General features: G+C 40.3%; 1 protein-coding gene across 2 annotated transcripts in view; it reads left to right on the forward strand.

The window, feature by feature from the left end:
• The first annotated feature begins 469 nt into the window (after window positions 1–469).
• PARL (presenilin associated rhomboid like) overlaps window positions 470–14,818 on the forward strand; it is a 50,634-nt gene continuing 36,285 nt past the window's right edge. Inside the window, exons 1-4 of one of the 2 annotated variants that reach the window (XM_040621520.1) lie at window positions 470–636; window positions 10,238–10,433; window positions 11,133–11,273; window positions 13,596–13,644. In XM_040621520.1, coding sequence (XP_040477454.1) covers window positions 512–636; window positions 10,238–10,433; window positions 11,133–11,273; window positions 13,596–13,644 — 511 coding nt within the window. In that variant the 5' untranslated portion in view covers window positions 470–511. The remainder of the gene's footprint in view (window positions 637–10,237; window positions 10,434–11,132; window positions 11,274–13,595; window positions 13,645–14,818) is intronic. The other variant, XM_008705376.2, reaches the window with a different exon arrangement.

Below are 14,818 nucleotides of genomic sequence, written 5' to 3' on the forward strand. Positions count from 1 at the left end.
AAAAAAAAAAAAAAAAAAAAAAAAAAAAAAAAAGTAATAACATGAAATGGTGAGATGCAGGAAAAAAGAGAAAGAATACAGGAACAATGATGCAATGGTGTTTCCTCCACTCACTCCTCTCTGAGCCTCTGTAGGCCAGTGGTGATACTATCCGCCTCAAGTTTCGTGAGGATTAAATGCAATAACTTGGGTAAAGTGCCCGATACGTGCCATTACTCCATAAATGCTAGTTTTCCCTTCTCTTTTTCCTCCGGACCTCATCCGCAAACCGCGTGGAGGCCTGGGCGCTCTCCCGCGTGCGTCCCAGGTCCAGGCTTAGCCGGGCGGGGGGAATTGCGCGGCGCCCGCGGAGCCCTCGGGAGTGTGGAGCTTCGGGTCGGCTGGGCGTGGGGGCGCTCTAGGCTGCACCTCGGCGCTCTATGGCTTCCCCCCCCCCCGCCCCTTCGCCCCGGAAGTGGTTCCGCGGCAGGGGTTGGTAAGGTCGGGCCATGGTGGGGCAGAGGTTGGGAAGATGGCGTGGCGAGGCTGGGCACAGAGAGGCTGGGGCTGTGGCCAGGCTTGGGCTCAGCCGGCGGGCGGCCGCAGCTGCGAGGAGCTCACTGCGGCCCTGGCCCCGCCGCGACTGCTTGGACGCAGGTAATGACCGCCGCTCCGGGCTTCTTTCCCCTCGAACCCTCCGCTCCGGCCAGCATCCTCGGGGGCCCAGGCCGTGTGGGCCTGTGGGGCTGCCTTCTCTCACCCCTGCCCTCACCCGTCCCTTCCTCTCTCCGTCCCGCTTTCCCCTCTCGCCTCGCCAGCCCTCGCTTCTCGCCGTGCCACCGTGCCCCGAGCCGGGGTGCCCAGTGACCGACCCCGGCGCAGCTTTCCGTGAGCCCGCGCCGTCTGCCCCTTTCCCATCGGGAAGGACGTGCGGGGAAGGGGAACTAGTCTCTGAGGGCTCATTACGTGCCACGCCTCATAATCCCGCGAAGAAGGTATTGGACCTATTTTTTTAAGCGAAGCAGTTACACGATGATAGAATGGCAGACCTGATTCTCTGTGTTCTACAAGTATAAACCTGTGTTCTACAAGTTACCTTCTTTAGCGTTTAGAGAACTAAGGGAAGACAGAGTCAAAGGGCATTTGCCACCTTCAAAGTCGTAGGGAGAGGCTTTTCTGTTGAAGAAGGGAGACCATGAAATATTTAGTTTACAGATGATTTGGAAGGAAAACTACAGTACTGGTTTTCCCAAGTAGAAGCTGTATGAGGAGAATACTCTCAGTATTTGCTGCTTTTGTTAATTCAGTTCTAAAGAGAAGAGAAATCCCTTAGCTGTCCAAGATTTTGATGTGTATTTGACTTGAAATTTGTTCCTGCTCTTTAATCCAGAGTTTCAACCTTCCCGGTTTCTGAGTTGGTTCCAGATGCCTGAAATCCCATCTGATTGATGGTAGCAAGTTTAGAGTGTTCAACAGAGGGGCTAGCCAGTGGCAAATAGTTGAGGCTCCCGTATGGCGAGCCATTGCTTAATTTTAAGAATCACCTGGAGTGTTTGTAGAATATATTTCCCAGGCCCCACCCAAGTTCTGTCAACACAGAAGTTGTGGGGCGAGGGGAGTGGAAGAACCTGTAGGTCTTGCAAGCACTCCAGGTGAATTCGATTAGGGGTTTGTGAAAATTTGCATACATTGTAGTTTAACTTCACGCAACACCTTAACTTGGAGATTCAGGCACTAATCTTAAACTCCTGGGGAGATGGAGAATGAGGAGGTCAGGTGGAGGTAGTGATAGATTTCAGCGGCCCAGATCCCATAATTTATTCCAAATCCCAGTCAAAATTGCATGGTTTGAGGGGGAGGAAAAGTGAATATGGCTCTCAGGAAGCAACAGGTGTGATAATAATAAAAATATTTGTTAGGAAGGGAAAGCAAACGAAAAATAACTTACTAATGAAGAACCTTCAGTAAAAATTGGAGACCATTTGAAAAAAAAAATGAAGGTGTGATGTTGGCGATTAGCACCTATTTTTTTTTTAAGTTTGCTGTTTATTTGCAGAATTTGAAAATGACATTTTTATGGTTGCATAGAAAAATGTGCATTACAAGAGAATGTAAGTAAGCCTGAAGTAGAGTGTATATGCCTGCTCACCTCTGGAAATAAGCACTTAAAGTTAATAGGAAGAATGAATTACTTTGTATGTATGTAACTTTATTTGGTTTGCTTTGATTTCCTGTGGTTCTAAGATTAGTATACAGAAGAATAAGGTTAGAGAAAAGGTTAAAAAGCAGAGTTCTGGGCCCAATCCTTGTGATTCTGATGTGATAGGCCTGAAGCGTGGCTGAGAATTTGCTGTACAGGTAATGACACAAGAGTTCTGTAAACTATGGCAGGCCCAATGCAGCCCACCAGCTAAAAATGGTTTCTACATTTTTAAAGGGTTGTAAAGCAAAACAATATGTGACATATGTGTTCTTCATAAAAACTAAAATATTTACTGTCTGTCCCTTTACAGAAATAGGAAAAAATCTCAGGCTCTTCAGAAGCTTTACCATTATCAAATTTCTGGCGGCACTTCTAAGAAATGGTTTAGGCTTAAAAGAAGCCTGCATAATTTCAGTTGTATGGAACTAAGAGAGTAGTTGGTGGTTCAACTATTTTCCCTGTTTAATTTACCATCTATTGACTCCAGAAGGGTTTTAAGAAAATTTTGTCATGCAAGTGTTTGTGTAGAAGTCCCCTCTCCCTCAAAACTTCTCTTTTTAGGTGGAGTGACTCTGTTGTGTGTATGCTTGCACACATGTTGTCTCCATTTGAACATTAAGCCATCTCTACTCAGTTTATTCATGAAAATCTTCAGAAACAGAGACATTACTGCTGACTTGTACATATATCTAAGTTGCACTGTTAAAAATTCACAAGACTATGTTTTCATTCACTATTAATTGAACTAATACATAGATATGACCTTTTCTATTTAAAAGTTATGGAATCATGCTAAAGAACTGAACTATAACAATTGTACGGCTGGTAGTAACTCAGGTATTTATGAGATCTCACTTTGAGCACATTAGACTGCTTTCACAAAAAGACGGGTTATTGGCGAAAGGACCAAAGCGGCAGAGCTAAGAGGCAGGCCTGTCTTCATGAGTGGTATATACCTCTAATGACCCTCTCCTCCCATTCCACTCTCTGCTTGCACCATCCATTTTATCACGTTGTTTCTCCTTGTTTTCTGGACTTATTTCAGGTAAGTGATTTATTAAGTCTTTTTTTTTTTTTTTTTTTTTTTAAGATTTTTATGTATTTATTTGAGAGAGGGAGGGAGGGAGAGAGGCAGGGTGAGGGGCAGAGGGAGAACCAGACTGTCCGCCCAGCAGGGAGCCCTGCTAGGGGCTCTATCCCAGGACCCTGGGATCATGACCTGAGCTGAAGGCAGACGCTTAACCGATGAGCCACCCAGGCGCCCCTGAGTCATTTATCCATCTTTTGCACTGATGTGAATGAGCAGAGCTAAAGAACCTAAATATGTTCTCATATAATATGTTCTCATATGTTCTCTTGTTCTTATAAAGAACATAAATATGTTCTCAAACATTTGCAGTTAAACGTTTATCATGCTTTTCCTTGTTTTTGCATTTTAAGAAATTTAAAGCAAAAGCCCCATAAGGACAGAACGTATCTTGTCATATATAATGTGTGATGAAGTACTTCATCTAAGAGCATTTTTGTAGTAACAGAAAACCCAACTCCAACCAACTGAAGCAATTAGGAAAATTTATTCGTTTATGCAGTTAAAAAGTCCAGAAGTAGGAGTGGCTTCTAATGAGGCAAGATTTGGTGTTTCAGATTGTCACCAGGATTCCGTTTTTCTCCATGGCTTGGCTCTGCTTCCTAAACGTTGACTTTACTCTCTCAGCGCTCTCTTCCTGTCGTAAGATGGCTGTCAGTAGCTCTTGGGGCTATATACTTCTAGGTTCATGTCTAGCAGAAAAAGTTTCCCAGTACTACAAACAAAATTTTAAAATTCATTGGACCAGATTGGCCTGATTTGGGATACTTGTCCATCCTTGAATCCCTTGAAGTTGGCGGGAGTGGGTCTGTAGGTTGACTAAAGCCAGTCAGGAGCTTGGTGTGCCTCCCGCAACCAATGGCTGGAAATTACAGTGTACTGTTAGGAGAGGGGGAAAAGGGCGAGAAACTCTCACTATTGTCAGCCCTAATGAAACTTTTGTGTTGGAATTATTTGTTACAAATCTGAATTCTTGTTAGTCCTGGTTAGGTAGGATTACCCTGTAGATAACCATTCTAATTTAAGTAGAAATTTTGTTAAGGATTAGGTTCTAGCTTCTTGCTCAAAAGTGGTTTGTGAACTAGCAGTTTGGGCATCATCTGGGATAGAAGTGGCAAACTTATTTTATGAAAGGCCAGATAGAAAATGACAGGGACACGTATGGTCTCTGTCACATACTCTTTTACTTTAAATAACTCTTTAAAAATTCAAAAACCATTCTTAGCTGGCAGGCTGAATCCACCCTGCGGGCCCAAGTTTGTCAGTTTGTGAGCTTGTTTAGAAATGCACAATTTCACATTTTCCCCACCCCAGACTTACTGATTTAGAGTCTGATATTAACAAGATCCCCAGGTGTTTTGTATGTATACTAAAGTTTTTCCCTAAATCTGTGGTAGATCAACCCTGGCTGAATATGAAAATCACCTGGGTAGCTCTTTAAAAAATAGTGATGCCTTCGTTCCACCTCTGGAGACTAATTGGTGTGAAGTGGAGCCATAGTACAGTATTTTTAAGAGCTCACTAGCCACTTCTAATGTGTAGTATAGGGAAAGAAAAGCTGTTTTCCCTCTACCAGTCTTAGGTTTGTTGGTTGCGGCCCTTTAAATTAGACTGAGAAAAGATGGATTAGCAAGAGAAAAACAAGCTTATGAACATGTGCATTGCACATACACGTGGCAGTACTCACTGGAGAATAACACAAATGGTGGTTAGAATTTGGGCTTATTTCGATTTTTAACAAAACAAAGTTTTAGAGAAATGACAAGAGAAAGGAAAAGGACTTTTTTTTCTAGGGCAGCAAACTGGGGAGGTGATATATGAGGGAGCTAATGGATATAAGGGCTAGTTAGATTTTTCTGGTGCCTTCTCTGAGCACATAAGAGTCTAGAGTTGTCTCCTAATTCTATTTTTCCTGGTAGAGGGTAGTGGGTATACCTTCACAAATTTATATCCTGCTTTTAGGCAAATGGGGGCAGGGCAGAGAGTTTTAATTATATCTGCTTCTCACTTGCCCTCAGCCCAAGACAGTCCTTACGGCAAAGTGGCATGTTTCGGGGTGTCATGTTCTGCTGCTCTTCAGGAACCAGCATTGAGAATTACTGTTCTAAGACCAAGCTTGTGACAGTCACAACTGTCTCTGCTGCAACTGACATGGTAGCTTAAATACGTGGTCACAGTAATCACAGCTCCTCTCATCCAGAGTTGCTTTCGATTCCCCTGTTCTCTGAAGCCGGGTCGGTCCTGGGATTTGCTTTGATCAGTAGCACGTGGCGGAAATAATGTGCAAGGTCCAGAGTCTGGGCCTCGAGAGGCTTGCAGCTTTCACCTTTTTCCTTCCTGGAGTGCTACTCCCACTGCCATGATAGAAGCCCCTGCTAGCCTGTTGATTACTGAGAGAGCATTCGGTAGGAGATGGCCCGCTGACAACCAGTCCGGGCTCCCGGCATGGGAGTGAAGCCAGCTTCGACTGCCCAGCTCCCATTGAGCACTCAAATGACTGGCTGTGTGAGTGACCCCAGGTGAGACCAGAAGGACTGCCCAGTTGAGGGTGCCTACCTTACAAAGTCTTGAGAAATAATTATGGTCTCAGGACAGTTAAGTTTTGGGGTGGTTTGTTATGCAATAATAAATGAGACAACTGGGGAAGCTTCTGCCAAGTCAGGATCTGCTGACCATAGTAAGAACTATGCTGCCTTCACCATTATCTTCCCTTGCAAATTGATGCATTATGTTTTGCCTTCTTACTTAACTCAGTTCTGTCTTCAGGTATTGAACCAGTGTAACACTGAAAGACTACCTGGGAAATAGTTCTTAGCTTTCCAGCCTCTGCCGCATATGAATGTGTGCTAGGTAATAGGAATAGTTGTTCAGTGAACCAATATATTGTAACTTAGTTCTATCGAACGAGTTCTGTGTGTCCAACTGTAATTCCCAATATGTATATATATATATATTTTATATGTATATATTCTTAATATAGGTATTCTGCATCTGACCTTAACCCTGGGGCCAACTTGTGTAATATATTCTCAGTGTCCTTGGCCCCACACTTATTTCTAAGGTAAATATTATTCTAGGCAAAAGGTCTGGCTTTGCTTCAAGTTTAGATTCCCAAACTGCTGGTGTGTTTATGTTCCTTTTCAAACATTGCACTTCTGAATTTTAAATGAGTTGATGAGCTGTAGAAGTAATCTTTCATTAGAACCGATTGAGTACTTGTCTTCTGTTATTACACTATGGGCAATATAAAGTAGTCTCATCCTTCACATTTCTTGGTCTAATAAGAAAAAAAAAAGCCAGAAAACGACACTTAGTTACAAATTGTAGTCTTTAAATAAAACATATTCAGGACACCTGGTGGGTCAGTCGGTTAAGCATCTCCCTTCGGCTCAGGTCATGATCCTAGGGTCCTGGTCAGCGGAGAGTCTGCTTCTCCCTCTCCCTGCTGCTCCCCCTGCTTGTGCTCTCTCTCTCTCTCTTTCTGACAAATGAATAAAATCTTAAAAATAAAGGGAACATATTCCTGTTACTTTATGTCATACCTTTGTTTTTTGGCCCAAAGTGGTGTTACTTTATTTACTAACCTAGCTCTATGTTACTTTGAATTGTTTAATAAAAATTAAATCCCCTCCAAAAATAAATACATAAAAATTAAATCCAATTGTAAAGGATTAACATTTGCCACTTTAAAGGTGTTATCAGTTAGTAATGCATTTGGCTGTAAGTACATTTACTGTTTAAATAAATAAGGGGGGAGAGTTAGCATAGGATGATGGAGGTAAGTGGCTACTATCTTTGCTCAGTAGCTAAAAAATATCAAGTTAGTATTTGAATCCCTTGGGCTTCTTTTGGCATTCAGGATGACTGCCCAAAATCTAGGCATTACATTCCTTATTGAAGGCAAAATAAGTGGGGGATATGACATTGCTGATATGTCCCATTTTTATAGATAAGCAAATCTTTCAGAGAGGTACATAGAAGTTCTTAAGTCTCTCATTTTGTCAGAACTCTGAAATATGGCCACCGTATGCCATAAAGGAGGTTGGAAAAGCGAGGACACTTACCTTATCTAGCCTCTGCAGAAAAAGGCAAGAGAAAAAGAAATAGAGATTTGGGATTAGCTGTTTAACTGTAACTAAAGGATATTTATAATACTGGTAACAGGGCTATGAAGGAAGTTCAGAGTCATTCAAAGCAACATTGGCTTTGTTTGAATAAGTGCATCACTTTTCAAAATAGATTTCCTTGAAAGGAATAGTACTTATTTATGAGTATAAATTGTGGATTATTAAAGTTTCAAGGCAAATTACTTTATCTCCATCACCCATCCTCACCATGTGACTTCTGAGAAGTTGAACTGTGCGTGGACTCAGTGTTGGAGAAAGAGCATACTAGGCAAGTAATAGTAATAATAGTTGCTATGCCATTTTTCTGAGTTTCAGTTTTTTCCAGATGCCTACTAGACACCACCTGGGTATCCTACAAATGCTAACAATACTTTATTTTATATAACTATTAAGTGTATAGCAGCGGATTCTGATGAATGTATACACCTGTGGAACCATCACCTAAAGATAAACATTGTTTTGCTCAACAGTGTTTTTGAACTTCATCCATGATGTGTGATCAGTAGTTTGGTTTTTTTTTTTTTTGCTGAGTAGTACTCCATTGTATGAAGATACCACAGTTTGTCCTTTCCCCTTTTGACGGGAATTGAAGTTCTGGTGTTTTAGCTATTAGAATAGAGCTGCCATGACCACAAGCATTTGAAACACTGCCCAAGATGGAATTCTTCATGTCTTATCTTCCAATTTCCTATTTCGGTGCCTCTGATTTCCCTTGTCCTGGTGAATAGTACCACCTTCCTTTCAGTTACTCAAAATAGAACTAACAATCATTCTGGACCCCCTTCTTTTTTCTAACAGATAATTATTGACCTTTTCTTTATTAGGGGCTGGGCTTGGTGATAGAGATACGGTGAATATAAAAGTAATTGTTTTGTTGTGGTACAGGCAATAATTGACATAAGTAAAAAAGTCTATGCAGGATGCTTTGGGACTCTAGGAGTACAAAGGAGACACCCATCCTCGTTAATGAAGGCTTCCTGGAGGTGGAGAGAAATGAATTGAATTCTCAGGGGCACAAGAGTGTGAACAAAGGGATGTACCAGAACAAGGGAGTAGCATTGCTGAGTTGATAGGATGAAAAATTATTGTGGGGTTTAAAGCAGTGGAATGATACTTCATTTGTGTTTAATAAAATGTGGAGGATGAATTGGAGTGGGGCAATATTGGAATCGATGAAGTATGTTAGGAAAAAGTAGAGTATTCCAGGTTAGAAGGGGTGAGCTGAGTTGTAGGGGAATTTGGGAGAGATTTTTGGCCCTCTGAGAAGGCGTTTGAGGAACTACTAAATGTTTGAGGAAAAGTGATATAAGAACAACATACAACACGTTAAAATGTTTGGAGTTAGGTGAGCTGTTGCTGTAATCCAGGCATGAAGTGAAGGACTAGGAAAGAAAAAAATATTTTTATTTGACAGAGTTGGTTTTTAATTGGATGGTAAGAATAAAGGAGAGGACACCAAAATGACATCTAGATTTTTAACCTCAGTGATTGAGAAACTGTGGTCCCTCTGAAAGACTGAGGAAGTCAGAAAATGGAGCTGTTCTTAGGGGAGGACTTTCCTTTTGAATGTATTGGTTTTAAAGTAATTGAGAGCATATCCAAATGGAAATATTCTATATATAGTTAGAAATACAAGACCAGAAGATTGAGGTTAGGACTAAAGAAATATATATATATATATATATATATATTTTTTTTAAGATTTTATTTATTTATTTATTTGAGAGAGAGAGTGAGAGAGGGAACACAAGCAAGGGGAGTGTGAGAGTGGGGCTCGATCCCAGGACCCTGGGACCATGACCTGAGCGGAAGGCAGACGCTTAACGGCTGAGCCACCCAGGTTCCCCTAAAGAAATATATTTGAATCATTTACTTAGGAGTCATACAGGCCACAGAAAATACATTTATTCTTTTATTCAGCCAAAGTGTTGGAAGACCTGTCTGATTTCTGCTTTCAAGGAGCTTTGAGTGTAGGAGGATGGTATGTTTAGAGTATGATGAGAACAAACAGGAAAGGGTCTCTACTTTGTCAGTTTAGGGAAAGCTTTACAAAAGAAAAAGATTTCGTGAATTTGTATGGGTTGAGTTTGAATGGAGAGCATGTAAAGGAACTATTGGCGCCCTTGAGTGTATCTGTCACTAAAGGATAGGAGAAAGGGGGAGAAGCCATCAGGAAAGTGAATTTGAAGAATAGGGAATGCAATCTTACAGGAACTAAGTAGGAGTGGTAAGTGTGATCAGTAGTGTCAAATGTTTTAAGGTCCAGTTCAAGGGTTCGAAGCAATAAAACCCTTTACAAAATATTTGGTGGGTGTCCCCAGAATGGAGTGAAATAAATAGGGGGAGAAGTAGGGAAAATCCAACAACTTAGAATGATTAGTACTTCTATAAAAGAAAGCAGTTATTTGAATTTGGAGTGACTTTGAGGATGATACTTACCTTTAAATGTTTGTTCTGGAAATTGACCAAACTTCAAACAAAGTAACAAAGCCATTCTCTGCAAATTCAAATTGACAGCTTGGAGTTCTCCAGCTTTTTACCAGACTGCACACTGTGTGTGGAGGAGGGATACAAATGATTTTGCTGATTGGTACATAGTTAACAGCCTGAACAGTTCCCTTTAAAGTTGCTGTAGTTTGTGTGTCCCTGTCCCCTTTTCCAGAAGGGCGCAGTTCAGTGTTTTGACTTAGAACCCTAGCTGGGAGTAGGCATGTTGGCTTCTTTGGGGGCACAGAGTGAGAATAAACTGAGATGTTGATGATATAGGCTAAAGGGTGAGGCTCATGGAGCTTGATGTTTGCAAGATGCAGCTGTTGCTAATCTCTTATTTTCCCCTTAAAGGTTTAACTTTTTTATTCAGCAAAAATGTGGATTCAGAAAAGCACCCAGGAAGGTTGAACCTCGAAGATCAGACACAGGAACGAGTGGTGAAGCATACAAGAGAAGTGCTTTGATTCCTCCTGTAGAAGAAACAGTCTTTTATCCTTCTCCCTATCCTATAAGGACCCTTGTAAAGCCCTTGTTTTTTACTGTTGGGGTAAGTGCTTATGTCACCAGGAGTTACCTACCTGCTGATGCTGTAGCAGTGAAATACTGTTTGTCTTATTTGGGCTCCCTTAAAGACAAGTGGAGGGGGATTTAAAGGATCTGGGTATCTGGGGTCATGAATGATGACAGGAGAACATGAATTTAATAATTACTGTTATTGTTATTCTTTAGAGAAAGCGCATATGCACTTGTGCAAGGTGGGGAGGGGTAGAGGGAGAGAATCTTAAGCAGCCTCCATGCCCAGCGTGGAGCCGGTCACAAGGCTTGATCTCATGACCGTGAGATCATGACTTGAGTGGAAATCAAGAGTCAGAAGCTTAGCTGACTGAGCCACTCAGGTGCCTCTAATAATTGCTGTTAGAATCTGGTTCGCTTATGTATGCCCTGGAGAAGAAACTTACAGGCCTCTTATTTGGGATAGCATTTCATGTGATATTTTGAGTTTTATTTGAAATTTTTGAATTTTATTTGAAAATTTCTAGCTGTAAATAGGCCTGAGGGTACGGTAAAGTTAATAAAATGGGGTAACAGTTAAGTATTCTTTTCACCTAATAAAGTTACACTATGCCAGATGTTCCTGTTCCTTCTCTTGGTGTTGTAAGAAGCAATGAAGATGGAATACTGTCCTTGGAACTATGTGTTCTCTTTCTCTTTTGACCTTATTTTGTGACATATTGATTTTACGTAGTTTACAGGCTGTGCATTTGGATCAGCTGCTATTTGGCAGTATGAATCACTGAAATCCAGGGTCCAGAGTTACTTTGATGGTATAAAAGCTGATTGGCTGGATAGCATAAGACCACAAAAGGAAGGAGACTTCAGAAAGGAGGTAAGGATAAACATGGCTTTCTTTGTTCTAGTTGATCACAAGTGTTGAAGTCTGGTTAGTTGGTGAAGTGTTTTTAGTGATTGATAACATTTACATCAGTAGATACGAAGTTACGGAACTTAATCTTCTTCAGAGTCATTTCATTGCAGTCAGTATCAGTGTTTTGAAGTCTGGCAATATTGTACTTGATGGTGTTCTAAGAAGCTTGTGGCTCTACCCACACGTATCAAAAATAGCTGTGGATAGTTGCTAAAAATTAACGTGTTGGGGTCTCTCAGCCCTACTTAAGTTTAAGGGCTGCTGTTTTGCATTACCTTGCTGGAATATTTTAGAGTACGTAGTAGAAACACAGGCAGTTTTCAAAGCATCTGTGCCTTTGGTGTAGAGATATTCTGTGGATTTTAAAAAGCTTCTCTGTGAATGATGTTTACATACCTCTGATAAATACCACTGTGGGATATTTCTAACTGCTCACAGGATGAGGATGCAAGAAAAGGGTACAAACGTAGAGCTTTTAGAGCTTTTCGTTATTTCACATGCAAGTTGGTGACCCTCTTTCAATTTCTTAACTGATTTTTTACAAATACTGCCTTTAAGATAAAACATTTATTTCACTTGACAATACTTACTGAGCACTGAAGCCCTAAGTTAATATGTGGATCAGATTCATTTGGTTTTCAAGCACCTTTGTTTTTTGTTTGAGTTTGTTTTTGTTTGTTTTCTTGTTGTTTTGTTGACACATGCCTCTCCACTTGAGAGAAGGTTGATGTCCTCTTAATTTTCTCCTAATGATAATTCAAGGTTCTTCGAAGTACAAAGAAGTATTTATTCTTCATTTCCCCATAGACATATGCGAGAAGCCTGAACCTTACCTGTTTTACAGAGGCTTTGTGTCAGGACAATGGGTGTAATTATTTGCAGGTGAAAGCTAAGATAGCTAACAGTGATTTATTCAGAAAAATATGTTTGAGAAGATAGTAACACTGACCTGTTCCGTAATCCTTGATTCCTTAGAAAGCTACAGGTTTCCAGCGTGTCTATATTATAAAGTATTTTTTTGAAGATCTTATTTATTTTAGAGAGAGAGCTGAATGAGAGAGAGTGTGAGCATGAGTGCGAGTACATGCGCATGTTTGAGTAGGGGAGGGGCGGATGGAGAGGGAGAGGCAGAGAATCTCAAGCAGATTCCACCCTGAGCGTGGAGCCTGATGTGGGGCTCAGTCTCACCACCGTGAGACCATGACCTGAGCTGAAACCAAGAGTTGGACACTTAACCAGCTGAGCCACCCAGGTGCCCTATATTATGAAATTTTGATGGTTCAAATGGTTCTTTAGGATAGTGAAAAGTGACACAAGCAATAGACATAATCTTTATCCAAAGATGGATTGGTTTATAGCTATATGATAGGTTATAAAATATAAAATCCGTGCCCATTAAAGAAAATTAAAACAATATATAAATACAACGTGGGAAATGAAAGCCCTGGGAACCCCTGCCATACCGCTACATATGTGGGGAGGAAGGTCTGAAAGCTCAGACACAAATTATAAATACAAAAACGGAATGATTGTATATGGATCAGTATACATGTTGATCTGTAACTTTTTTTTTAACCTTGGATTTCTTTCTGTGTTAGTATATAAAGTGTGGTTCAATATCATAGTTAGAATATATTTTTTATTTTAAAACTTTAATCATGAAAAAATTTCAAACAAACGTAAAACTAAAGAAAAAAGTATAATGAACCCCTATCATCCGCCTTCAACGATTATTGACACAAGGCCAACTTTGTTTCCTTTCCCTCGCTGCCACTGATTACTGTGAGGCAAATCCTAGGCATATTTCAGTGTGTTTCTGAAAGATTAGGGTTATCTCTTTTTCTGAACCTCAAATTATTATTATACCTTAAAATGTAGTTTTAGAAAGTATTTTTGGTGAGAATTTTAAAACTAGATTGGACCTTGGTGAATAAATCACTTAAGCTTGATACCTGTGTGTATCTGATAGTGTGCTAGGTGCTTTATTATTAATATTCCTCACAACTATTACTAGGTATCTACTGTCTCTATTTTATATTTCAGAAAACTGAAATTTAGAAGTAATTTGTCTGAGGTCACAGAGCTAAACAGTGACTCTGTGTGGAGAATAGACTATAAAGCACCTGTATTTCTATTTTGCCACATATCTGTTATGTCTGTTTATTGGTAATTTTTGCACATGAGGACTCTTTTTATGCACAAATCATTTTCTCTCTGGCTTTTCATTTTCCTAGTCTGAACGTGTTTACCATATGGTGATAGGCAATTTTCCTTCTGTTTTAGATTAACAAGTGGTGGAATAACCTAAGTGATGGCCAGCGGACTGTGACAGGTTTGTGTTAGCTTACACGTTTTAGCCATTCAAGGGAAGAGAAATCAAACCAAAAGGTACAGTATGTCACAGTCAATGGCTTTTGTACCCTGCTCACCAGTGGTTTAGAGGACAGTCTCTGTACCTTCAGGCTAATGTGATAGTATACAAAGTAGTGTGGCATGAAGGTGTATGTGATGCCGTGGGTCACTTGTTTTCTGAATTTGCTCTAGTATGTTACTGATCAAATAATCTGTCTTTGTCGTAGAATCCTAGCTTGTGAAATAGGTTATGAGTAATTATTATCCTCATTAAAGAAATTAAAGGGGACATTGATTAAGTACCTTCTTTATGCAGAATGCTTTATACACATTCTCTCCCTACCTCACAGGGTTGCTTACCGGGTAGTTATCTCCCTTTTTACCAATAAGGAAACTGGCTTTCAGAGAAGGAACTTTTCAAAGGTCACACTGCTAGTAAGTAGTAGAGCTAAGTTTTGAAACCCAGGTCTGTCTCATTCTAAAGCTAATTTTCTCTTTACTGCACCATGCTGTTTTTAAAGTCTTCGTTTATTAAATAAATGTAAGCATGCCATGCATGTCACCATGATAATTTAATTTTTGTTCTTTGTAATTTTTATGGAAAGATAAATCTGGCTCTTCAAGGTAACACTTGTACAATATTTTATGGACTTAGTTATTTGAGAAATTCGGGGAAATGGATTTGAAAGTTTAACAATTGTGCAGATAGGAAAAAATCTAGAGAAATAATAGCAAAATACTGCTTTTTCTTAAATATGGTTAGACTTAATGGTACTCTTAATTTTCTTTACCTACCTAAGAGGAGAAACGGTGCTTAACTTTCTTCCTTTGGGCTTTTTCCTTTGTCTGGAAGGTTTACCTTTTCTGTCTCCTTGTTGGAACCTGAACTGATCTTCAAGCTTATGGTTTGGACATTGCTTCCTGCAGGAAGTGTTACCAGACCAAAGTGAGTCTGTTCCTTGGTGAACTATAGACAGAGACTACACCAGGTGGAGTTGGCTCAATTTATTTGTACAAATAAGGAGACCATGGGGAATAATTTCCAAAGCCATGACTCCCTGAACAGGGGAAAGCAGGCTCCTTTTAGCAGGGCTTGGGATGAATATTCAGAAGGGTAAAAGATTTTAATATTATAATGAAGCTGAGGTAACAGG

This window comes from Ursus maritimus, unplaced genomic scaffold (genome assembly GCF_017311325.1).
Source record: "Ursus maritimus isolate PB19 unplaced genomic scaffold, ASM1731132v1 scaffold_4, whole genome shotgun sequence".
In the NCBI taxonomy this organism is placed as follows: Eukaryota; Metazoa; Chordata; class Mammalia; order Carnivora; family Ursidae; genus Ursus; species Ursus maritimus.